Raw genomic sequence first — 27,773 nt, forward strand, 5'->3', positions numbered from 1 at the left:
TACGAGTCTTGAAACTGCCACAAGACACATTTAACTGTTAAAATCCTAAAGATTTATGCGACAAATAGAGCATATCACTGCTTGTGGGCAAAATCCAATACAACCCACGTAAACACTGTTCAGTTTACAACACACACTTTAAGCAAAACTGAATAATGAGATAAATCACAAGATTGTCAGTGCTTTTCGTTGTCTACAAGAATTAAACTTCTGACCTCTAATTAATCTTTCGATTTGCGTGACGAATTCTACTGACTTGTCGTTCCTAAGTTAAAGATTCATTAAAGCAGCACAATTATTTGTAGGAGCACAGTAGCAGTAGCAGCCGTGACTCCATTCAATGCACTCTCATCAAGGTTACACTATCGCGGGACGTACAATCAGACTGTCAAGAGTGCAAAAGGTGGATTGACTCAACCTCTGCATAACACCATATCCAAATTGTATTTATTTTCTGAAAATACTTACTAGTTTGACAGTTTAGAGAGTAAAACCAGGGCTCGTATTTATGAAACGTTTTAAGGCTCAAGTCAAATATTCAAACACAGCTACAAACAAAAATGGTTTGCTCTAGAAACTTTAAAATTTGTCCATTGAGCCTTTATTGCATGACAATGCACTAACCACGTTTGAATTGTTTTCCTGTTCTGAGTTCGGAGTTTTTGGGACTTGCAACTTAAGTGTCTTGATAAATACGGGCTCTGAGCAGCAAAAACAGCGTGATTGTTGGTAAATGGATTACATGTACAACTGGTGACACCTGGCCTCTTGTCAATTTACCGCAGTTAGGGTTTTGTACCAGCTGTTCATGTAAATGCTTAAAATGCAGCAACACAGAATCTCTTAGCTTGAGCAGGATTATCTGAAAAGTGTCATTTCCTGAAAAATGCTTTGAATTTTACTACAATGCTAAATATTTGACTTTATCCACAAGACCATCTGACATGACGGCTGGGACATTTGAAGCAAGGGTTCACAGTGGGCGATGCTAGAACAACAAGAAGGCGTGAAATTGTATGCATAAGAAACCAGGCGACTGTCGTTACTGAACACCACAACTTGGTCCTTACTTCCGCTGTCTTGTTTGCGAATTTTCCAAAGTTAACTCTGAAAGAAGACAGCGTATGGAACCAAAAAATATGGAACCAAAATGGCTAAACAATGCACGCTATGTATATAGTTTCACACAGCTTCAGTCAAACAAATATGGCTGTTTCCCAGTGATATTTAGCACATTTATCCCCTTAAAACGCTCATAACTGTCCATTAGATGAACTGAACATTTTGGTAACTATCACACAAATAAAGCAAAGTGAATTTAAAAGATACTTGCTGCGGGTTACATTTATTACGGTTTGTTTTACAATAAGCGTTTCTAACACTCTGGAAATAAGTTTCAAATGATTTGTAGGAACTGTAGCCGTTAACGAGACTGACAGGGCAATGTCACCGTTTACTCAAGGGTCAGAATCATCATGTTCCACTATTCAAGGAAATTCGAGTTTCGACGTAAGAGACCAATCTATACCGTCATTATGTTTGTAGCAGTCACAAGATACGATCATGTGTCGTTAACTACGCATAAACCACATTTAACATTAGAGAAAATGCTCCGCACAACCATTTTAATGTTTTAGCTGCCCTATCTTTATGTCCCCGTTGCGTAATGACCTAGGAGTCTCCTGGGCCCCGTGTATGCTATTGTCCATTTCCATTAATAAATCAAAAAAACTGAAAAATTATAGACTTGGCTCCGGACTGCGATTTTGAATACTAATCGTTTTGACACAGTATCAGCGATGTTTCCTTTATGTTGCTCTGCTATGTGCAATGCAGATTCTACAAATCAACACTTCAAATGTGTAGAAATCGGCATCTGATGACTTCATGCTACACGAAAAGCTCAATATAGGTGTTTCTTTTGTAAAAACTTCCCATTCTCAACTTGCGGGTTGGCTGAACCGTCGCACTCTCCGGAACCGATCCGTCATTGACCAATGGGATTGTGTGTTCGAACCCTCCTACGTCTCGTTAGGTGCGGCTGTAAGTACGAATATTTGTCACATACCTGCATGGTTTTGTCAGAACACCGTCCGATTTTCTACAGCAAAAAATCTGAAATCCGTTGAACAAGTGAAAAATTCTTGAATACGGCGTTAAATATCACTCAGACAAATAAATAAATAAATCGTTGTATAATTGTATCTCAGCGTATGAGTGAATACATCATTGTATTCTACATTTCCAATAGCCAAGTCCAATGCAGTCTACAGTCTGTTGAGCACTGGCTCAAATTAACGATTGGTGTTTAGATATCTGTTCACAGCTATATTCAAAATTATTAAATTCAGACATTTTGGCTCTGGGCTTTTGAATACTGGAAAGAGAGAAAGGCCTGGGTGAAAGCGGTCGTGTCGGGCTTTCTTATAGCGCCGCAAACGAGATACATGTATGGTACTGCGAACTGGATTTAATCATGATCTTAAGTCAGATGACAAGCCGACATACAAAAACGCAGAAATGCCATAAGTCGTAGAACTGCACACGTGCTATCACGTTCTAACATTTTTGCATCTGACCTAAAATTGTCATGATGTACATTTAGCACCTGGCAAACTAAGACGTGTCATTTATCATTTTCAATTGACATTGTGCGTATCTGAGCATGGTAAATGTTGTTGGTAACGAAGCACATTAGTAAAATTCCCGAATATCTAGACTGATGTAATTCCGGATATGTTTCCACCTGTCTGTGAAGACCCCGGAGGCCGGAGTAGTGTGGGAAAAAACACCTGCTTAGTCGCTATTACGGAGGTTACTGACGAGCTGAAATAGATTAACTACCCCCCCCCCCCCCCCCCCATTTCTTCTGGTCTGCCTCAAGACAAACAGGGGGATAGCCTAATTACTTCTCCCCAGCTCCTCTATAAGTCTGTCCAAACAGCAGAGGAGAGTTTTCCAGTGAAAATTAATTGGACTTTTAGTTTTAACTAAACACATGGGATGATTACATGCATATAAACGAATGTTGAAACATCTTGGATAGTTGTATAAAGACTGATTGTAAATAAACTAATTAAGCATATATATATATGTAAACCAATACCATTTTTCGATCTAAGGTTAGGTTTCTCCCATGGTTAAATAAACAACTGCCATATTGTCTGATTGAAGTACATCTGTCAAGTTTATGGAGAGATTACCTGGAGTAAACCATCGCCATTGGACAAATACATTGGAAACTTTTATGGAAAAGTTTGAAATGTTTCAGGTTCTCCCAACAAAGGTAAGAGATAAGTGTTTCACCTGAGTGCCACCGAAGAGTCTAGTGAATAAAAGCGTTTGGCCATAAGACGGCTACATGGAGAATGGCCAATGTCAGTGCATGAAGGACCGCGACTCCAGTCCAACTGTTTCTTTTTTTAGTAATTGGCAGTCGGTATTTGGCTGCATGCCGATAAGTAATAAAAATCACGATGTAAGCGTAACTGCCCTTGCTATTGTCTGAGCAGAAGAGTTGTGTTTGACCGGGAATGGAGACTAAGTACGGCCTAATGCGAACCAGGAAATCCATTTGAGTGAAATTTCCGTTGTTATAGTGATCGAGTCGGAGTCCTTCTGCTCTGCGACAAATACCCAGTGGTCAAGTATGCTGATCGATAGACGACCGGGTCCCTGTTTCGACAGCCACAATCTACTTCACGACTGACCGGGTTTCGGTAAAATCATGTTTCCACGCAAGCCGCCCTATTGTCGGATGCGACTCAAGACTTCGGCTACATAATAGCGTTACAGGGGCCGTCTCGCTATCGATGCCATGATTCTCAGATGGGTTTGCTGTTATTACCATAAGTCGGAAATTAGAGGTTGGGAAATGCTGATTAGCTCATGATAGAGCCCCCTGCCTCCAAATCGGAAGGCAATAACGAAGGAGGAAAAGCCGTCCATCCATGATTCCATACCAAAGAGCTTTTTTCCCTCTAAGAAAATATTTTCCGAGAAAGCGTACCGAATGAAAGCTGTTCCGGTTGAAAAAAACAGTCTGTATAGACTCCGTTTTGCCTTTTAGGGATTTCATCACCGAAGTGACTTATTCAAGTTTAACAGACTTAATGGCTGATTAATTGTATCGTCAAACATCGATTTGAGCTTACGTCATTAATTCGTCACCATGTAATATGTCCACTGCTACAAGAAATGGAAAGACAGTAGGTAATGAAGAAGTGCTTCAAATGGAACTAACGTTCATATAAACTCTTTTTCCCATACGATTAAACCATAGTCAAGATGGTTAAAAAACAAATGAACAGTTCCCATAATTGAAGTTTAATTTGAGCCCATAGAGCACGTCAGTAGCTGATGCCACTGACGACGTGCTGCAACACACGTTACGTTTTATAGCAACAGTTCATTTATCCTGACAGGCCTTTCGTTTTCACCTCTACATTCACCAAGGTTTTGTTCGTCTTGTCTATATCTCGTTATGAGGTTAGTGGGGAAAGTGGTAGAAGAACCGTTGAACGGTTAAAATACAACGACAGCAGTTCAATGAGATAATTTTTACAATGTATTACGGGAGGATTGGCTGACAGTTCACTTGCATCAAATGTATGATGTTGTTTAATAAACTGCGTGTTCGCTTGGATTATTGTCCACTGGAAGCTTTTTTTATTCTATTCGTAGGACTATTAATTGGATCCTTAGAAGGTAATCTGTGATCTAAAATTTAGGTTTTTTACCTCTGTAACTTGGTAAAGCGAGGCACGCCGCTCCCCTTCCTTCAATCTAGTCCCTGATGGACATAGGCAGCATCGACATTTCAACAGTTACTTCTGGAAGTTTTAGGTAGAAATCTCCACACGTGCCTTACACCGCAGGTCGCGGGTGGTCACGTGAGAGGGCCCGTCTGTACGTCAAGCAATGACTACTCCCTTAACATTTATTGAACCAGACAGCAGACGTAAGCGTAGCGCCCTTGAGATTACTTAAATGTGCCCAGTCAGATACTTCTGGGGTGACACAGCTGCTCAGGCCCGGACGATACCATTTCGATGGCAATTAAATGAGCGTGGACAAGAGCTATAGACAGAACAAAACATGTGGCGTGTATACTCTTTATGTTAAGTACAAAACACTATCAATTAATGTATACATCACATTAGTGTCAAGTTCCTTTAGTGTCAACATACTCTATCCACATTGCTTCCAATGAATAGAGTTCTATCGAAGTTATAGCAAAAGCTCAGTCAAAACTGAAAGGTTTCAATTAATTATTTAACTATATATTTCCTTGCTTAAATGACACTTCTGTCTATTGACTTGTTTAATAAATAACATTAACGTTGTCAAAAGTTAACTGGGATTATGAAATTCATTGCCAAAATTTAACAATGTCGTAGTAACGGGACAGTAAGAGATTAATGCAGTTACAAATGTCAGAAAGTTAGGAAATCTTACTGTAGTGTTAATACTACACCTGAGATAGTGTCCTATTCTCCCAATGGATAGGCGAGGAAAAGTTATAAAGGACTATATGGTGCTAAATCATTTAGTTCTTATGCTTGGTTGTAAAATGCTAAACCTACCGAGAATTTCATACGTGACTGCAGTTTTTTCAAAAGCTGACGGTTGAAGGCTTATATGTGTGCTAACATATATTTCCACTGGCTAATTCACCCGTCTGGAAGAGATATTATGTTGTGCGGACGAGATATTATGTTTTCTGGATGTGATATCAAGACACCCTGAAGACACCCTCCTTCGGGCAAGACATTTTTTTCTAGTTTCACTGCCCCGCTACGGCTTTGAACATCAATCATATATACAAAGGGGTCTTCCGTGGCTCAGTTGATTAGCGCGCTAGCGCAGCGAAATGACTCAGGAGTCTCTCACCAATGCGGTCGCTGTGAGTTCGAGTCCAGCTCATGCTGGCTTCCTCTCCGGCCGTACGTGGGAATGTCTGTCAACAACCTGCGGATGGTCGTGGGTTTCGCCCGGGCTGTGCCCGGTTTCCACCCACCATAATGCTGGCCGCCGTCGTATAAGTGAAATATCCTTGAGTACGGCGTAAAACACCAATCACATAAATACATAAATCAATCATATACACAAAAGTACATGACCGATTACAAAGAAGGTATAAGAAACACTGATTAGAGAACCTTTTGCCAAACATTCAATCTATAGCCCGTGTACAATACTGGCTCGAGAACCGTTCATAAACATCCTTCAGTCATAAACACGCTGGTAACTGCTCCAACAAAACATTAAAAAAATTGGCTATATTTGTGTATTACAAGGAGAACATGAAAGTTAATCACCTTTCCTTTAGTATATAAATTCACCTGTATATTTAAATGTGGTGATCTATGCCCACCAGTGTCTTATTTACTCTGGATTGGCTGTGCAAACTTTCCCCATTTCATTGTTTTCCCTTTATTTTATATCCAAAGGCAACAGTCATCTTTCCCTGCGGGTAATCATTACCGGCCAAATTAGTCACAAGAAAAGCATATCAACTGTTGTCATCTCATGAGCCAACTGGCTTTGCGCAGTCCGGATAATTGTCGCATTCTGCTTTATGGTTCCCATTGACTAGCTTGTGATCCTCATCGGCTTATAACACCCCACACAGCCCAGGTGGTTTCCACATAAAACGAGCGGCTTCTCCAAGGGTTTATTTGAGCGAAATGCGCAGTAAATCACGGGAGTCGACTCTTAATTGATTTTCTCGACACTTTGGGATCAGAAGAAGCTTTGAAAGTGCCTTTAATTTTTCTCTAGCTCGTTTAGAAAATTCGGACTGCCAGTCTAGCCACAGTCTGTTTCCACCCATTCAACACTCGCTAATGCGGATATCACAGAAACCAACAAAACTCAATCCACGATTAATAATCGAGTTTGAGATAACAATTCTCAGGCTAGAGGTAGATCGTTAGTGATTTCCTTAAACACAAATGCGGGCAAATAACAGTATTTATGTGTTCAGTTCGATATTTTCTTGCCAAAAGCGATGAAACTGGAGAAAAGCGCATCTAGAATTGCTTTTCTCAAGACTGCCATTCTAGAAAGTAACTGCTTGTGTTCATTAAGCGCTACGTGTTGTGAAAAAGACCTGACCTGTACAGCCACATGCACATTCTCTCTTTTTACATCTTACTAGCAAAAAGAAACTGCAATATCACCACTGCGATATTTGGTGAAGACCAGAGTTAAGGAATCAGTGCGACATTGTTGAGAAATACCAATGAGATTCTCGGGATATTTCATCGAGAAACTGGTGTAAATTTCGATTTCTCACGTTGAAATCTTGCTTTACTTAGATTACATGTCCTCTTCGAAAAATTTTCCATTAAATTTACACCTTTTCTAAATTAGTGGCTAGGAACGGCACTCCGTTGTGTAAATGTACCTCATGAATCTCCAATAAAGTTCCCTTTGTACATGGAATCTCATCTTACTTTCGTGCCAGTCTGGCGCTTTGGTCCGAGCCTCATAGTCGATGTTGGGTCATATAAAGAACTTACCTTTCTACCCCTTTTTTCCGTGAATTGGCGCCTTTTTAAGGGAAGTTAAAATTAAAAAGTAAAAAAGTTTCTGAAACCACGTTCTAGTTTCCGTCAGCAATCCTGCAGGTGTCCTCTTAATTTACTAACCATGATTAGACTGGGTCAAGGACAACGGTTAGCAGGGGTTTTTTGGGGGGGGGGGGGGGTTTACCATTCTAGCTACATTACGAATCATTATAACCAGATTATTAAAAAAGCCAAGCTCGTCGCGTCATTACATCCAGATTTGACATAGACACTAGAGCAAAGATACAGTTTTTAGACGTGAGACTAGAGGGATATCCGTATTTCGGCGGAATCTGGTTGTAACCAAAGGCTATTCAAATGCAGGATGTTATTCTTGTTTCTGGTTTAGAGACACTTTACTGTTCAGACACAATTGCTTCACCCGGATTCCATAGTTCACAGATTAGACGACCAAATTCTATATATTTTATTCAGACGTTCGAGTAAATTAAAACAAAATTACACAACTGGGTTGCCGCAGGTGGTGAATTGGACTTCAAAGGCCCGCAAGAAACGGTCCTATTTTTATCACGGTCGTACAGCTGGTGCTAACATAAATGGTGGGCAATGAAATTAGGAATTTCTTTCGAGTAATTCCAAGTATACATTTGAGAAAGGATACGGAAATTGAGAACTTATACTCAGCATGAACCCGAAGACGTATATTTCATTAATAGCTATGCGTTATATTGTCAGGTGACACATACTGCATATAACCAAAAAAAACTTAAATCACCTGAAATTAACCATATACGGGAATACATGATGGATGTGTTCCTACGTATCTTAGAGTCTCATTGTCATTGTATTTCTTGTGCTGCCTCAATGAAATACTGCGTCAACGACACCAAAAATCATGTCACACAAGGTTTCAAGACTGGTTGGTTTGACCATGCATGCGTGTTTGAGGGTTGCATTTGCGAGGTGGCCACTTTTATCAATTGGTTATCGCCGTTTCGACCATGCGTGTTTGATGTTTTCACTTGCGACGTCAGCTCCATTGCGGGTTGTTCACAACTGTTCACCTCTGTTGACCATACGTGTTTGTGGGTTTCACTTGCGCTGTCAGCACCATTGCCGGATGATCACCTCTGTTTTGACCATGCGTGTTTGGGGATTTCACGTTCGAAGCCATCGCCATTGCGGTTGTTCAACGTGGTTTTAACCACGCGTCATTGAGGGTTTCACTGCGATGTCACCACCTTTGCTGATTGTTCATCGCAGTGTAGCCGTGGTTTATTTGAAGTTTGATTGTTTCTAGCCATTTTTCTCCGGGCAAATCGCATTTTTGTTTTACTACTTAAAGATGGTATATCCCAGGCATTTACACTCTGATGCTGATGTTCTCGTTATCAGTTCCAATTAGAGGATTCCGAAGCATCCCTTTGAGAAGTGCAATATGTGTAATCTTATATTATATGGCCTGCGAAACACAGACACTTCACTGTTCATTTAAACAGGCCGCGATTTCATGTTGTGTATCGACAGATCGTGTTGTTTCTGTTGTTCAAAACGATAATGAATTGTCAGCAGTGTCACTAGATATGTTCGCCTCTTAACTCCTTGACTCTCAGTTCCACCACGAAGGATTCCACATTCGATTTTCGATTTTAATTCACCTTAACATCACCCTCTCTGCTGGCCTCGGTTTATTTAAGTTTTCCCAAGGGCCTCGTCCATTTTCTGACAAAGCCTATAACTGACCGCTCTATTGCCGGCGGACGGCTATCTTGCCACCAGACACGTATCCACTGATGAGATCAATCAGTCCCAGCCTACCTATGCAATTAAATAATGCTCTCTTTTTTATCAGGGACGCCTGAATAACAGGAACAACTGACGGTTGTTATGCCGCTTTAGATTCTATTTCCTATAAACTGCACACAACTAAAGTTTATTTGACTGGTGTTTTACGCCGTATTCAAGAATATTTCACTTATACGACGGCGGCCAGCATTAGGTGGGAGGAAACCGGGTAGAGCCCGGAGGAAACCCACGACCACAGCTGAAGTGTCGCATCATTTATCAGGGCGTTGAGTGACTACAGGGATTGGCAGGCAGTTAACCAATCCTTACAGGTAGCTTTATTACGCAACGATTTGATGCTGTCGTACTCACGGTCTTAAAAGTGTTAAGTTGCCGACCTGATGTTTATTGATTGGTGTTTGCCTCCGTGTTAGGAAAACCTTTATACGACGCCGTTCTTGTGGCTGAAGAAAAACCGCGTCCTAGGTAAACAGCCGCCCTTCACGATGAATCTGATAAATTTCCTATCATAAAGCCGCAGCTAAATCAATGTTTAATCCCTCAACGTCCGCTTCAGCAGGAACAGTGATTTACCTGAATGCAACGGACGGGACGGATCAATAATAGCAAGGTCAGTTCCTAAAACAAAGTTCCATACTAACCACCAAGGAAGTGTATAAAGTATGAAATTAGGACGAGCCCATATAAAGAAGGACAAGTGATAATGATGTTGGAAAGACGCTAGGGATGCTCTAGGCGAACAAATGAGTGAGTGAGTGAGTGCTTGGGGTTTAACGTCGTACTCAACAATTTTTCAGTCATATGACGACGAAGGAATCATTAGGGTGCATGTACGTGTAATGTGCCTCCTTGTTGCAGGACGGATTTCCACCGCTCTTTTATCTAGTGCTGCTTCACTGAGACGACTTACCGAAGGCAAGTAAGCCGCCCCGCCCGAGCCATTATACTGATACGGGTCAACCAGTGGTAGCACTATCCCCTTCATGCTGAACGCCAAGCGAGGAAGTTACAACTTCCTCTTTTAAAGTCTTAGGTGTGACTCGATCAAGGACTGATCCTGGATCTACCGGTCCCGATGAACGAATGAAACCAGTTTGAAAATTTTGCACCATTCTCGTTTATAACTTGTCGATGATCAAAGAATGGACATGGTAATACACTGACACGTGTAACATTGATCGAAGATACCTATCCCAAGCAAAATTATAACACATCTGGTAAATGAGACTTTGTTTCCATCTTTATTTTGATTTCAGCATGTGTGTCTTCACATGTCAGAAACTGGCTTCGAATTAAACCCCATCAGTCCCTTATACACAAGAAATTTCGAATGTAAATCACTTATCCAAATTCATACCCGTTTACTTATTTCACTCCACGAAAAGTCAAATGAACAGGAAATATGTCACAGTGAATCCCAAGTGGTGTATATGTCATTCTCACCTTATCTTTGTTACATACAGTTTCCAGTACGTCTCAGTTTGCATCAGTGGAATGCGGAACGCAACGAGAAATGTTATCGGGAGAAGGGATAGTCGGAAAGTGCTCATTTACCATACGTTTTTATACTTAAGAACAAGACATGTGAACTATTCATTTATTTTCCTCTAGTAACAAGAAAACCGGGGGTCAACTCCTATAGCCGCCTATATTTGTTGAGACTAGATGGAACATCATACATGATGAATTCTTTAAGTTCTTATAGAGAGGCAAGATTAAAAAGAACTGAAATTGAGAGTTGCCTGTGAAGAAAAGTGCCAGAGATTCTGGACACTATATGCTGTCCTAATTTACTGACAACATAACTATACTGGAAAATTAAGAAACTTTGAGTGAAGGCTTTTGATGGTATATCCCAGACATACCGGTTTAGCCAACTCTAAAACCATTTAAACCCACGACGCCAGCGGTCGTCTCTACATACAGATATGTTTATATATACACTGACGTCGACATTGACTCCGAGAAATGATTCCACGTATTTGTTCGCTCAGATAACTCGAAGAACTGAGAACGCCTAAGCAGTAGACCGGTAAAAACAGTTTGAACGAAATTAGAGACAGGTTCGGAAATTCAAGTCAGTCATATCTCAATTAATTCCGAAACGTCCGAAAGCTGCATGGACAGGTTAATATTCTCAGGGTAGAAAACACGTTTTTATGAAACAATAGAGACATTGCGTGGGTGTGCTCTGGTCTACTGATTTGAGATCGACCTTTCCGGGGCAGCTTCTCGTATACTTATCACTGCGCATGTCCCGCTCCGTATGCCCTCTGTAAACTACTGTCACCGCTGGTAAAATTTGTCCAGCAATCTTGAACAACGTCAAGGTCACTAGGTAATGAGGAAATGATGCATGATGTCAGGGAAAATAAAAACCCTGCCTCGACATTGCCACTAGTAATTATTGCTAGGTGTACATTTCCGTTTATCCAAGATATAATCATTTCAGTTTTAACGGACACGAAGCATTTTTGTAGATAAATTAATACAGACCGGTACAACATTATAAAATCATTAGAGCTGAGACACCGTTAACACGGTCACGTGTATCGCACTGGGTTGAAAGATCAACCTTTCCCAGGGGGTGGGACTGACGTATATGGCCAACTTATTTACCCTGTGGACGTGCTTGTCAAGGAATACGGCTGTTCCAATAGTCTAGCTTCTATCTAGATTGTTTCTTACGTTTTCCTGATCTTTCACGAAAGGGTGCTGGTGACAGAGAAAATTTTACTTTACAGCGTGAAATTTAGCTGTCAGTGTTGTATTTCTTTCCTGTAAGTAGTTAAAACACATCCATCTTATAATTCCAGTCCAGCGATGACCAACATATTGGCAGTTACCATCACTCCATTTATTGTTCACTATTCTGACTAGGCCATGATGATAGGGAAATGATAAGTTGCTACTACTTATGCATTTAAATGAACAATCGCAATAAAACCATAAACAGACGAAAGGCTCGATTTCACCGGTGACCATTTTACCTATCTTTTATATTCGCCATTGCAGAAAGTAGAAATAAAAAATGACGTCATACGTCACATGTTTTCTAAAACCATCTTACATTATATACACACCTCACTAACATGAGTCCCCGAGTACTAAAAGAGAAGTTTCTAAACGTCAAAAGCACAAAAACAGTACCAAACGAAGTCAAATGAATTTTTAATAAAGTACAGTAAGGTCACGTTAGAAATGGCATTCTGCTTGAATATGATAGTATGTCTTTGTGAATTTTCAATGCATACAACTAAATGTACGACTAGATTAACAACTGTCTATGGCACAAAATTTGTATGCTCCACAGATCTGAAATCTCAATGGAACACAATAATGAAAAGTGACTTGAGCGAAAATCGGAAGAGGAGGAAAAGGAGTTCCTTACGCATGCCAACAAAGTCATTGGTTAAGTGGTCCTTCTATGCTGAACCAATCTCAAAGATTTGCCACCGCCCAGATAGATTGAGCGGATATATGGCGGCCTACGAAATTCATTTCTTAAATAAATGGAGAGAACTCAAAATATACGTCGCTTTACGAAGATTCCTGTGTCGAAGACTCCAAATAGGTTCTGCGGCTGCTACACGATTAACGATCTCACAATGCAATTCTCTGTCGTAAAATACGGACGTTATTACATGCGGCTATTTTAACACATGATATTGGCACGTCACAGACTTGCCCAGAGCTAACTTGTTAAGGCAAAGCACGCGACATGCCACTTTTTATATCCTTCAAGGACTACTCCGGGTTCAAGGCCCTAGCGTTTTTGAAGAGGAATAAAAAGATAAGAAAAATCTAGATTCATTTGGTTGATTTAATGTGCACATTGGACATCATGGCATTGTCAGTTTCATTCTTTCCTGATGTTACAGGAAGCAGGAATGCAAGACATAACCAAGGACTGGCGGGTCACACATATACACGTAAGTGTACGAGGCCAGAAATAAAGTGCAGCGCATTTCCAGGTTTGTAAAAAGTTGGCATCGACTTTGAAAAAGTAGGAGGCGTGTAAATCAATTAAATGTTACTACCACTAATAATTAAGGTCGTTATACTTGCACTGATCTTTATTTATTCATCTGTCTATCTGTCTGCCTTACTGCTGTTCGTCAATATTATAGGAAAAGGATATAGAAGGATTTGGATCAAATTTGATCCAAAGCACAGGCTCTGGTTTTCGATGCAGGAATTTCTTAATACAGAATTCTTCAATATGAAATGGATGTCGACAGCTTGGTGGAAAAAAGTTAAGCACGTATTTGGATGATTTTTGATGCAAAGCTTGGGCTAAGCCAAGAATGAATCTATCAAATTTTGAAGTTGACCAGATGAGGGTTTCTTCATCATCTCCACATGTCGAAAGGAACTTAATAAAACTTTAACACTGCACATATTGCACTGGGTATAAAATCAAATCTATTATATTTGGGCAGTGATCCAAATTATTCGTCATGGTTACATGTCCATATCTTGAATTTGGCACAAGGAACAATCAGGAAGTAAGAATTTTTAAGCGATTCTTCACCTTACACAAATGCATATCACTGTCCCTGATTCTGTTCTAGGTAGATTTGTATATACTGGCATTCGGTGGAGGTTTGCATTCTAGGGATACCATTTTTCTTCCAAACAGTGTCATCATGTGTACTGCTCACTGCGACTCCTTTGCTGGCTGGCGGATATATCTCAGTCGGTTTACAGGAACATAATGGTGTCCGAGCGTGAGACATTCCAATATGTTATCGGGTAATCGATCTGGGTTACAGAGCTGCAGTCTGAGACACTTTATTCTGGTTAGTAAGAATGCCTCGTATTAAGAGTTTAATCATTGTGACAGGAGAAATATATCAGTTTAAACGCATCGGAAATGTGGCAAACCCAATCGCCTAGCTTTCTTAAAGCTAAGTCTTGTCGATAGGACAAGCAAATGAATCGCCTTTACGCCTTATTTTAACGAGCTTCCTTAGTTTGTACATACCTTCATACAATTCCTCTTACAACTGATCATATAAAATTCAAAAATATTAACTGATTAGTTTTATACAAAAGAATATTAAAGTATTAAAGCACATAGAATGCGCATATGTGGCTCTAAACTTGTACAGGGACCAGTGGTTAAAGAATTGCCCGTTAAGAATACCCCCTTCAAAACGCTTTAGCCTGCAACTTGGAGTGCGACACGACATTACCTTAAAAGCGGCACTTTCTTCTGCACTGCGGATGGAGCTTTGAAAGAGGACACATAATATTGATCTTTTGATATAAAGACTATTGCTGCTTGACATTTTTTCGGCAATGCACAATGTCATTTCGCAATGGTTCTCTTTTATGGGAGGCAAGAAACATATAGTCGTCACGTACGGCAGAATAGACAGAACACAAACATAGGATCATGAATGGAAGAAACATTATGGCTTAACCCCATGTTGGCAATATTTCAGCAATGTCAATTCGACTTTACGTCAAATATCGTACACTGATACCAGCTGCGGTTTAATTCAGAATGTCAGCATGTTTTTAAGGAGCGGTAATTTTAACAAATAACACAAGTATAAAAAAGAGGCCAAGAGGGGAATCTTACCATGGTGAATCTGCTTTAGTTCAATGGGGATAATCAATTTAATACTTTGTCGTTTTCACAAGAAAGGCAGTTTGTACTAAACAAAAGACGAATAAGCTCATTTTTCAAGCGTGGACGTTCAGCATCTATACCACTATGACACCACCTCTGTCGAAACAGTATATATTTAAGATTTGTCATAACTCTAAAAACAAAAACCGAAGAGCGGTTATTGGCGATAAATGTACGAGTGACTTATAAGCGACCAATAGACCGCATGGATTTGAAAAGTGACTTTAGTTACATTGAAATCATAGACTTTTTTTACTAATTGTTCTCTTCTAGCTTACAAGGAATAACTCGATTTAAACCTGCTCTCTCCCTCGCTTGACACACAAGGCAGCTCTGTACTCTGAAAACTGTTCAACTAGTCACTAATAGTCTACAGTTTAGTTGTAGCTAAATTAGTTTGGCTTGTTTTCAACAGTATTGTTAATACTCATTCATTATTACACACCTGTTCATCTTGGCCATGTGTATAGATTGATACAACTCATCCTGAGTTTATTGGTTTTAGAAAAAGATTCAGTACGTTACGATCGGTTTTTGTTCGAGGAATATTTGTTGTCAAACAGATGTCACCTGACTGACACTATTAAAAAAGTACTAGAGCGTTTGTATCAAATCGCCTGTTTATCACACAGCTGATCATATACCTAGCTTACAAGTAATAAACGATAGATGAGCTCCAGTCGTACTGAAGACTGAAGATAAGTCTTGACGTTGCCAGCAGACTCAGTCTTATGCAATGGTACCTTCACATTTGCAGCTTCACGAGGGGCAAGGAAGTGATTGATAAAACTTTCAGTAGCTGCCACAGATAAGGCATGAGTCTCCATATTTCCCAATCGCCTGTTTATCACACAGCTGATCATATACCTAGCTTACAAGTAATAAACGATAGATGAGCTCCAGTCGTACTGAAGACTGAAGATAAATCTTGACGTTGCCAGCAGACTCAGTCTTATGCAATGGTACCTTCACATTTGCAGCTCCACGAGGGGCAAGGAAGTGATTGATAAAACTTTCAGTAGCTGCCACAGATTAAGCATGAGTCTCCATATTTCTCAATCAATTATTAACTGATCGACCTGAGCACGAGTAAATGAAACGATAGCCTGAAGGCAATGTGCACGCGCAAAAACCATTGTGAAGATGAATAGCGGACTAAACGGCTTGTATCAATAAGACGACAATACTAGAAAAATTACTCCAGCTTTAGTAAGGGTCAAATGGGGCTAAATGCCATAGACATGCCTTAAGCCGTGGTTAGGTAATTCTGCTAAAGGGTTCTTCTAACCAAAGCTGATAGGCCATTCAGGTCGTAGACTTGAGCCAAGTTGACTCCGTGACCGAGGTGTTTAGCGTGCTAGCGCGCCGCAATAGCCCAGGAGCCTCTAGTACTGGTTTCCTCTTAGGCCATACGTGGGAAGGGCTTCAAGCATCCTACCGATGGTCGTAGGTTTCCCCCCACCATACTGCTGGCCGCCGTCATATAAGTGAAATATTCTTGAGTACGGCGTAAAACTACCAATAGGTAGTGGTTTATAACAGGGACTCAAATTGGGCTTTTCCTTGTACTAGACCACCTTTTACAGCTGAATAAAATAAATACACACGGACGAGATGTTGTCACAACACAACGTTATGCTACTGTATAATGAATGTGAACAAAGCATTGGGGGTAATTCTAGATCTGTGACATTCAATATATAACAATTTATATCAATGCATTTTTACCCGATTCAGATTAAGCCATGGTACTACGGGGCATGTTATTTGCTGCTATTGATGCCTTAACATTAACAGTTAGGATAAACTCTAACGGAGCTAAATCAACAGGACGTTTCATTGGTTACGTGTAACCACTTGCCAACTATCACTGTGTGGTCGCTACTCTTGTTTCACTCTATATGCTGTACGTCTTCAATGATACGGTAACATACCCATCTGAATCAAGCTGGTTGGTCAAGTATTTGTACGCTGAATTTGCACAAAAACAAGTGCTAATTCGCATTAGTTGCAACATCCCGCATACAGTCGATGTCGTGTTACACGCAGGCCGACCGATCAACACAGCGAGCGCCAGAGCCTTGGACGCTTCAAACCTCATTATAGGTGAAATTGCAGGTGAAGAAAACATCTTTATTACATGGATTTCGTTTAAGTGACGAGGGCGTTCCAAGGCATTTACGATGTGGATTTTTTTTAGACTTGTTCCACTCAAACTTCTCAGTAATTGCCTGATCTGAGCCACAATGCTGGCGTCATGGCAAGCTGTTTAGCCAAGTAGTGGTACATTGACTAGTACGGTAATTGATAATGAAGGGACAGGTGTCCCGAATCCAGCCGTGTTACCAGTGACAGTACATTAGTAGTGTAATAGTTACAATTAGTAGCGAGAAGGACAGTCGTCTGTACGCAAATCCCAGATGGAGTAGTTGCTTGCCTTCGTGTCTATGCAAATCAGAACCGTTCTATAGCCCGTTGATGGACAAAGGCCGTTTTTTTCACCAGTGGGATTCATTCGGTGTCCATTTGCTATCCAGGGCTGCAATCAGTCAAGGCCTTTGTCGATTCCAAATGGCGGTAACCCGACCCACACAGTTGGAAATCAGGGAGTTGGTATGGGGTTGAGGGGTTGGATGTGGGAGAGGTGATGTTCCACGCACTCAAGAAACCTATGATCCAGAAATCGCTTTGACTTCCGCCATTCAGTTTTCATAAGGGTAGTTGCCGTTCTAATGTTATTCCCTGGTTCTGAGGAAATCTGTCTATTGGCATTACAAGAAATCGAAGCGTTTTTCTATTTTTTTCTCCCGGTGTTTAACCAAATGATTCTCGGTTAGCAAGACGTCAATTAAGTATGACGGCACAATGACGGATCTTCCCAGCGAATGGTGTTTTCTTTAATACAGAGGCTTATGCAAGGCCATTCAAACAGATTTTCTCTACAACGTCCCATAAGCCAGTTTTTATGACGGTACTTCTATGATGACAGCAACAGCCCACTTAAACTGACAAGAGATAACCTTGTCAAACAAAGCTTGATTATGAGCTAGTGCAGATCAATTTTGGCAACTTGTAAAAAGTACCGCTGATCTTGAAATGGTATCGTTGTCTTGACGTAAATGTTAACACTGATGCACATTTAAAATTGTTTAATTTTGTCTTTTGTTAACAAAGAATCATACTTTTTTTCTTAAATTTAGGTTATTGGATATTTCGAGGTAAATATTAACACAGTAAAGGAAATCACTAGTATAGATGCTGAAGGATAGATTTCTGAAAATTGTGCGAGGTGGGAGATCAAATTACAGCAATTGATTTTCAAACTGTAAATTTTAAGTTTTCCGTCTTCGATTGCAACCGGTGGATGGTTCACTTTCATATATAAGCATATGACCCATTTGCCAGCCAACCAAACGAACGGTTTTTATGATTAGGTATTCAATGGAGTGATTAAAGCCAGTACAAGAAGTACGTGTAGAATTAAGCAGTTGACGTCATGTTCGCTCATCACAAAATTACCAAGTGATCGGAGGATTAATCTTAGATTAAATACATCAGCTGTTCGATTAGCCGACTCTATCAAGAAACGTGGGTCCCCTGTAATTTGAAACTGACTGAAGGAGAAATGGACTCCACGTAAGACTTATGTGATTTGCCATACACTTGTACGGCATGCTGAAGTGCGGTCGAGGCATCAGGTCGCACAGTTATTCAAGTCTGGAGCACTTCCAGGAAGAAAACAGTTAGACCCGTCTCGCGCGGACGAGATTTTGCCACTTGAGAGGCACGGTGATGAAAAACCACTCGGGACCTAGATGTGCTTAATCATAGAGTAATTCGATAAATAATTCAGTTACCTCCCGCTGAAGAGCTCTCTAAATATTAGACCTAGACAGCAATAGAGGGAATTATTTGCCAATTAGATCCCCGCTTTTTATGCGATCGAATAGCCCCATCTGCTGCAATTGCGATTGACATTGATAGTGCCCTCTTAAAGGCTATAGGTAATAAATGAAGTCAGTATCGTGGTGGTTTAACAGACGGTTCTTGTCATGTATTGAATAATGATACGGTCATTTTCTCTCCTAATTGTTTACACTCCAACACCGAAAGGAGAACTTAATATAGATTTCTACACTTGATGGTGACCCTCCTGGGCAAAGAAGTCCTGCTGATTGACAGCTAGCTCCACATCATCCACTATAGAAAAGCGGAGTTAATTCCGCAAAGTGACTTTTACTTATGGTATCGGAATATAAAAATCCGATACCATGTATGCTTTAAATTGTGACAGATTTTATTTAGCTTAAAACTTGAAATTTGTTTCAAATTTATTTCTACGCAACGGTTCAAAAGTAAGTGTTCCATTTGCGTTTCATATTTTGACTAAAGTAAGCATTGATTTCATGGAATTGTTCCCAGTGTTTTTCACTATGGATCAGAACCCTTATCATATAGACGTCTGATAAACTCTCTAAATATAAACAAAATCAAAACAAAAATAAACGACACAACATTATCACACGTTACTTAACCACGATGCTCCATCATTAATAAATGACAAGGTGGGGATAAGCCTTAATCATTCATTCATTCATCCCCCACCATACTGCACTACTTTACAGTTACATGTCTGAGTGTTTATGCTGCAGTAACATTGTGCTGATGTTTTAGCGAACCACAACGATAAAGCGTTCGTGAAGAAAATTTTTTTGGACATTCCGCTTCTTTTTTAGTTGAGTTTCAATCAGACCTTTGCATGTAGGGTCGGAGAGGAAGTCAGCTCGAGCTGGACTTGGAACACTTGGGGACCACATTGGTGAGAGGTTCCTGTGTCAATACGCCTCGTGGGCACGCTGACCACCTTTTCTGTTTTTATTCGGCCAGCTTATTCCATACATTAGTTGCTGAATCAAGTAAATATTGTCCTCATGCTTGGTTCCTAAGTAAGGCCTGCCAATCACTGTGGCATTACTTGATATTACATCGTGACCCCAGCGTGAAGTACTAAGTATTTTTGTCAATTTCGTAGTGTTTCCTTCTTGTTCGTTTAGGTTCAAGTTAAAGGTATAGCCAGAACTGAACTGAATGAACAGATCAAGGGATTTTAGCCGATATGAGAGTCATGTGTATTAGAGAACGTTGACGCGATCGGGATGTGTTTCCATAAATTGATGTTCGGCGTGAGATGGAAGGAATAATTCTGTTATAATTCTTTCAGATATGAGTTGAATGGAGAAAAAGCCTCTGACATGTAATCGGTCTTCAAGGCTAATGTGTAGTCAAGAATCAAAGAAGCCTAGTGTTAAGTAATTTGCTCAGGTTGAAGGCAATATTAGCTATATGGTATGTCGCTGTGAAAATACAGTCATGCATCGTCTCTGCTGTCCATATAGACAACCGAAAGAGTGTGGACGATGAGTAACTATAAGCAAACGTTCTCATACACTATAAAATACATCATGACTTGTTTAATTCTTTTATTTGACTGAGTTATAACATCACTTTTAACAATACTTTGGTGATATGACGCAGTGTCTCATAAAGCGTACCGGGCCCAATGCTTCCATGACTATAGTTCTGCCTCATTTTAACACTATACCGAAGACACCAGATATGACACCAATCCTAGTTAGATTACATTGACACAGGGTCGACAAGTACTTGACCTATTCGTCTCAGACAGGCCTAGGAAGCTGAGGCGGTTAGCACGCGAGCACAGAGCGATAACTCACGAGCCTCTTACCAATACGATCTCTGGGAGTTCAAGGCCTGCTCAAGCTGGCTTGCTCTCTGGCCGTTAGTGGGGGAGATCTTTCAGCAACCTGCGTATGGTCGTGGGTCGTGGCTCTGGTTGGTTTATTCCCACCATAAATATATATGAGCCTTATGCTTAGCTCTACTATGTGTGATAGAGAAATTACCAGTTTCAGTGTTTCAACTATGACTTGAATCACGATTAAAGCATAATTGGTGTTAAAGAAAACATTTGATGTGTCCAGTAATTTTAGTTATAGACATGATCATTTAGCATGTCCCGCCTACACAAGGCGACAAATTGTGTAAAACACTAGATTTAATGCTTTTATGTCACAGAATATGTGAACCACGTATGACAGAACAAAGGAGTATACCGCTTGTACCAACTTAGTTTAGGCAATAATGTTCCCCGTTATTCGCTAATAAAAATGATCATCGTCTGTGCGTTGGTCACTTTAAAGAAATACCACTACTTGAATTCCAAAGTTTTATATTTGATAAGGCGAATGCCATACAGAACTAATAAAACGGGTCAAATAGAACTACGTTTTAGTGCACATTAAATCGGAAAGACTGGAGTTTCTGAAAACCCCCCCCCCAAAAAAAAGAGAAAAGCACAAGTGCAATTTTAATGTGAAGGTATTCCTAATGTAATTTCAGATGAGACAGATACGGCCTTATGTAAAAGGGCAGACTTGATTTGTGGTCGTAGCGGTCGGACGCATTGATTTTGCGTTGCTGTGTAGTTTCTTAAACGGGACTTCTCCGAAAACGTTTAAAAGCGGTCCTTTATTTTCTTCTTTTTTTTGTTTCTTACTGCTTTTAATTCTAGGAAGCTAGATAAACGCATCAGACGGTGTCAGTAATGTGGCAGAGAAGCTGCTAGCGATTTACGTTTTGCGCAAAGTTTGGCGTTTTCTTTATAGTGCTACATTTGTTTTTACTAATTATCACCTCCTTCATTTATATGTATGAGTCTTGACGCATTCCTATCTTGCTAATGCCCGAAACATTCCTGCCCTAAAGTTGACAGTTACTGATGAAAATCAACCGTGCGTTGATTGGGTGTTTAATTTTCACAATATTGTTTTCAAGGACGCACTCTTATAGTGCAAACATTCTATGTTGTTTCTACCCCTTGCTAAACATGCTGGAATGGAAATGAGTCAAATACCCCTCAAAGAGTCAAATCAACAAACTCATGATTCGAAAATGTTCCTTGGGAGATAAACTCATATATAAGTTCTGTGATGACATTTGTCGATAATATAAAACAAAACTGTTTTAATGACTGTAACACAGTAATATGTTTCGGAGTTTTTTCTCTTGTCGGGCATCCAGGGTTGTCGTGGTATGTCGTAAGTTTCCTTGCTCGAAAGACACAGATGATCGGCTTAATTTGTTCAGTCATGTCAACAACTGTTGGCTCGATGAAATTAATATGATTATTTTCGTAGGGTCAGAGGGTTAACAGCAGTCGTATTCCATACGATACTGGCCTCTATAAATGCGGTGGACAGTGGATGATAAGCGCTTTTGTTTTTGCAACACAACCGTGGCGCGCGAATATCAACAGTAAGTGTACAGTTGCTCTTGACATGAGTTTGCCATTAATGCCTTTACGATCTGTGTGACCAGAGCACTCAGCACAAAAAACGAGTAAATACATAGCAACCGTGAATAAGGAACATGACATAATTGTTGTCCCACTGGGAATGGCAGGTTGTCCTTCACGAGGAGATACACACAATGCTTTGGACATGTCACAGCAACCGTCAAATCGCTTAAATCACCTGATACATTTTCAAGAGGCTAATTCCATACGCAATTCTCTAAAGCAGTATTTGCTTGGTACTAAACACACATTAAATAACAGCGAGCCACGAGACAAGTGTCGTAATATATCATGTTGTATAAAACTGTTCGCACCTGTTACAAACACGAACGCCATTGAAGACGATCGGGTTTATAGGTGAAGGAAAGCATCGACTTGCGCCTGATCTAACGAATGCTGGATTCGAGTCTGTGACTGATGGCCTGAGTCAAAACTTTTGCCGAATGCATGAGGTTTATGTTTTATAGAAAACATATGCGTGCCCATGAGCATGTTATTGTATACGTCTTTTGCATGTTATGCCAGTTTATTCCCTGAGTCGATAAACTTGAATTTCTTCATTTTTACCTTCAAATTTAACAGTTTGTTCTGTGATCAATCAGTATAATTCTTTCTTTCTTCGCAGGTTTATATGCATGAATGAAAGCTTTCCTGCGTTGAAGAAATGAAAGTAGAAGTTCATCTGGACGTTTGTACAATAAAGGAATGCTTGGGGTTTAACGCCGTACTTAGCAATTTTCAGCCATATGACGACGTGGACTCATTGGATGTGTGTATATATACCGTGTTTTTTTCTGCCAGGGCGAGTCCATGCCGCCAAAGTGCTGTCGCCACTGAAGTAACACGCCGAATACACCAGACATGACACGCCACCCAGTCACATTATACTGACACCGGGCTTACTTGCCTTGTTTCCCTCCTCTAGCCTCGAAGTGCTGAGAGCCAAGGGAGGCAGCAACAAATACCATTTTTAAAGTCTTTGGTATGAGCCGACCCCGGTTTCATACTGGGTCTTCCGACTTCGATGCGGTACCCTGAAAGAAGCCGACGCTACAACACTAGCCTAATACATTCAACAACAGAGAGTTATTTTGTAACTGAAGATAATAGCACACGCTGTTTCCACTATGTTTGTCTCACACCTATTGTGATTCGTCCAAAAATTCAATTTATTTTCTTTGATCTGCCATAAATGTCTTAAATGTCACACTAACCCCTTTTCAACTTGTTTACAGGCAAAGTGACTATAGTCTTAAAACACTTTATTCCACTGGCAGAACCTGTCTATTTTATAAAAGTTTGAACGACGTGAGCATCGTAAACAAAAGCAGAAATACTAGATAACTTTTGCTGGCATAAAGCAGGCTCCCTGTCTGCGTTAATATGACAAATGGTATACGAGTAAGGACGGAGACAGGAGAATTGCGAATAAACACAACGATCTAAGCTTCTCACAAGAGAAGCCCATCAGTATCCTTTCTCAGCTTCTATGATAATAAAACCAAACAGAGAAACGTGCCGCGGAGAAAAAGGAATGCACCATCGGTCGGCTTTATAGGGGATCTGCCCAGATCATACAGAAATATGTCACCTAACCTAGGCGACAAAACGGAGTGGACTTTGGGGAAACCTTGTAATATCAGGCCGGGTTATCAATGGACTAGGTGCCAGGGAGAACATAGGCACATAAAACCGGCACAGCGTCACATAAATATAATACCAATCTAACTTTGTTTCCACAGATTTGCCAACACTATCGCAGTAAGATAATTTCTATCAAATAAGGCTCACGCATCGGTAACCAGGTTTGAGGTGATTATTACTTAGTCTGTGTCGCCTATATTGTGTTGATTTTGAGTTCTAGTTTGGTTACATTATAGGTGTTGATTTTGTTCTCTTTGCAAACTAGGCGAACCCGAAAGTTTCCTAAGCTTACATTCCGCCAGTGGAGTTTGACCTCTCCTTAACTCCTCTATGATGGCGCAATATATGTCAGTTAAATGAAACGTTAAAGTTTAAAAAATAAAGTTTTACATTATTCTGAAAATGACTTAATACTTCATGGAACTGGGCATCCATATTCTACGTAAGCCTAATGGCCAAATTCTCTTAATTCGTGCCATCTAAGTTTAGCTCGGGTTACGTTCAGCTCAGTTTAATAATACACTGACAGACTGAATGACGATGTTTGATCACAAAATATTGGCAGCTCTGAGCATGTTTCAATTAATCAGTCAAAAGAGTCAATTATTTTTTTTTTTTGATTAATGGATGATGTTACACAGACTTACCTGGTTGTCTGCCTCCGGGTCCTCAACAGGCGTCGCTAGAACTGTACAAGATAGGACCAGTAGAAAGGATACACACAGCCACATCATTTCAGGAAAATTGTTCTTTTTCGGATTCGGTCTTCTTGCCTTCTACTGCTGTCAAACGATTCCTGCCAGTTTCTACGCCTTCACTGTGAATGTAACAAATATATGTACACTTGCTGCTTTTGATTTAGAAAGTTCTTTTAGGTACGCTCAGAAAAGTCCACTTGTTTTCTCTGGAAAGGAGAGACAGGTGGGTAGTGATACTTGAAGTGACCCGCCGGTAGAGACGTAAAACGACCTCGCTCTTCCTGTCCTCTGGCGGCCCTCTTGTACTGCGACGCGTAAAGCTTAACTGGGTTAACACTGCCCCGACTGACGCGGATTCTCTCACTACGTCCAAGTCGCAGGTAGCCTTTTATACAGCCGCCCCCCACGCTCAGACTTAGACCAACCCTCTTCCAGGCTGGGTTGCCAACGATTTTCACAAGCCGGAATCTGATCGAAGGAGACGGGCTACGGAGACTACACGCGTGTGTTAATTAAACCCGTGCCTGTTAATATTACTATCATCAGAAAGTATCCAAGGCACACTTATTTTACCTCTTTGTATTTCAATAAAGACGTGTTTCACTACACATTAAAACATACTTATACTGGAATCAAACTAGTTTCTGACTAGTGTGTTGCTCTGTTGCAGGAAGATTTTGAAGAGACCTCACAGAATGCTTCACCGTTGTGTTATTTTCCTCTTGATAACACAGTTGATCTTGTCAATAAGTGGCAAGGATTTTATCCATCTTGAGATTTTAACGGCAGCTTGACCAACAAAACGGACAATTTAAACTCAACTCTTTCTTAAAGATTTACTTCTCAATGCAGTTATCATAAAAAAATGCAAGTTGACAACTTGAACTGCTTGTTCTTCTGACAGATGACCGGTTTCAGTTACATTCCCAAGAAGAGATAACACACGGTAAGGAAATGATATCATATTGGTAATACTGCTGTGTGTGGTTGAACAGTGTCAACGAGATTAAAATGTGGTCATTAAACGTTTTTAATGGAGAAAATCGACTGGTTTGTGTTGGAACCTGATAGTATTCTGTTCTATCAAACAAATAATGCTTTAAGCCGCAACCGTTCTTTGTTTTATTACCCAGCCACATTTACAGCATCATACTTTGCCGATCTTTTTTCATGTCATAACGTTTTATCAGTTTTCGTTCTTCTCAACACGTCTCACTATCGAGCTGGTAATACATGTATTTTCCAACATGTAATTCTGTCAGATATCCCGCGGTAATTCAAAGAGTCGAGATATTATCGGTACAATGTTATGGCTTCACAGCTTATGGCGAAGTACACATCTTTTTTAAAGCCGCATGAAATCTCGAGAAATGTATAACTCGTAAATATAACATAAATGTTAGTTACTGTCGCTAAGGCAACACTGTAGCATTCCTTGTGGAAGTGAAACAGGGTAATTTTAACATGTCGGCTGCTATAGAGAAACAACAGTCCGGTAACTTAGTGGCTATGAGATGGTTGTCGTAAAATTATGATTGCTTTTCGTCCCTCAGTCGCACGTCTCTCTAGTGCTACTAAATAGGTCTCAACTTCAGAAACTCTGACTTAAAAAAATTGATTTATATCTATCTTCTGTCTTTAGTCTCTTGATTGGTCCTTGGTCAGCTGTGTTGACAAGAGTCTGTTGGCCCGAACATCACATGTGTGTTTAACGCCGTCGGTAATGTTTACAACCACAACTAGAGTGTCGATTGGTTCAACAACCAATGCGTAGGCTCTCTCTGCTATCATCTAGACGTCCACACTTTCACTTGCGTGTAGCTAGCTATCTTGAGGCTTTACTTTAACACCCGTCTGGATGGTGGTAGAGTGTAAGAGAAAACAAGCTTTAACCAGGGCGTTAACACAAACGAAATACGTGCATGAACATTATTTCACGGGTCAAGCTTTGGCTTCTGTGTGTGTGATTTACCTAAGAGTAAGTGGGTTTGTCCAACAGTTCTGTTAAGGGAGTTCCATTGCCTTTCATGTATGTCGACTATATGGTGAACTGATTGTATACATGAAAGACTACGACAGAGTACGTTATGCTGGGTCATTCGGTGAATTGTTTTCACGGTGAAGATCATTATCTGATGTTTCATGCCCGTCGGGTCATGTTCCGCAACATATTAGTTGACAGACAGTGCAAGTTGACGGCATTTAGTGAAGTTCTCTGAGTGTACGCAACTCCCCCGTGTATACTTTTTATTTAAATAATCCCATTTATTATCTTTGGTCGAGTAAGCGAAGGTGTGTGTTTGAATATATATATATATAAATATATGTATTTGTTGCTTTTTAAATTTCTTCTTGTTTTAAGGCCAATATGAGCAAATAAAAACACACCATGTTCTGCCTCGACACTGTGGCCTCGAAAACACAATTTGTCTCCCTCAACAGAAAGACTAACGACAAACATAATGTTGTGTTTGAAGGTTGTAACTAAAGCAGAAATCTCACCATTTGTAACGCTTAAAGTCATGAGGGCATTCACGGACATGCATCAGCATTAATTAATCCATCCTTATTTATCACGTGAGAAAATCATTGACTCACTTCCTTATATATCAGCAACATGTACCAACCATTATTTAAATAAGGGTTTTGCAAACACGCGCACATATTAAACAATATGCCTTTATCTATAAGACAATATGGCTGTATCTATAAGACAATATTGCTGTATCTGTAAAACATTACGACTTTATCTATAAGAATAATATTATCTATAAGACAATATGGCTGTGTCTACTCAAGGGAAAAGGCAAGGTAATAATGAAGTGGGCATCAGAAGAAAGGCCACTGAAAACCCTTTCTGAAATGTGGTTCCTCACTTTTATTGAGTATTTTTACAGAATTAAATGCAAGTGTTGAAAACTGTACTTAAAGTCGGAAAAACTTCTTTTAACGTCAGAATGCTTTAAATTCTACCACAGAATGTATTGTAACTATCGTAATGAAAATCTAACAAAAAATATTTTATGTATATTTTTCAGCCTACAAACTAATGACTTATTTCATATTTTTAGCTG

General features: G+C 40.1%; 1 protein-coding gene across 1 annotated transcript in view; it reads right to left on the reverse strand.

Moving 5' to 3' along the window:
- The window catches only part of LOC135465845 (feeding circuit activating peptides-like), a 59,006-nt gene extending 33,976 nt beyond the window's left edge, over positions 1 to 25,030 (reverse strand). Inside the window, exon 1 of the mRNA XM_064743208.1 lies at positions 24,649 to 25,030. Coding sequence (XP_064599278.1) covers positions 24,649 to 24,735 — 87 coding nt within the window. The 5' untranslated portion in view covers positions 24,736 to 25,030. The remainder of the gene's footprint in view (positions 1 to 24,648) is intronic.
- Positions 25,031 to 27,773: the final 2,743 nt, after the last annotated feature.

The sequence above is a fragment of the Liolophura sinensis genome, chromosome 5 (assembly GCF_032854445.1).
Source record: "Liolophura sinensis isolate JHLJ2023 chromosome 5, CUHK_Ljap_v2, whole genome shotgun sequence".
Classification (NCBI taxonomy): Eukaryota; Metazoa; Mollusca; class Polyplacophora; order Chitonida; family Chitonidae; genus Liolophura; species Liolophura sinensis.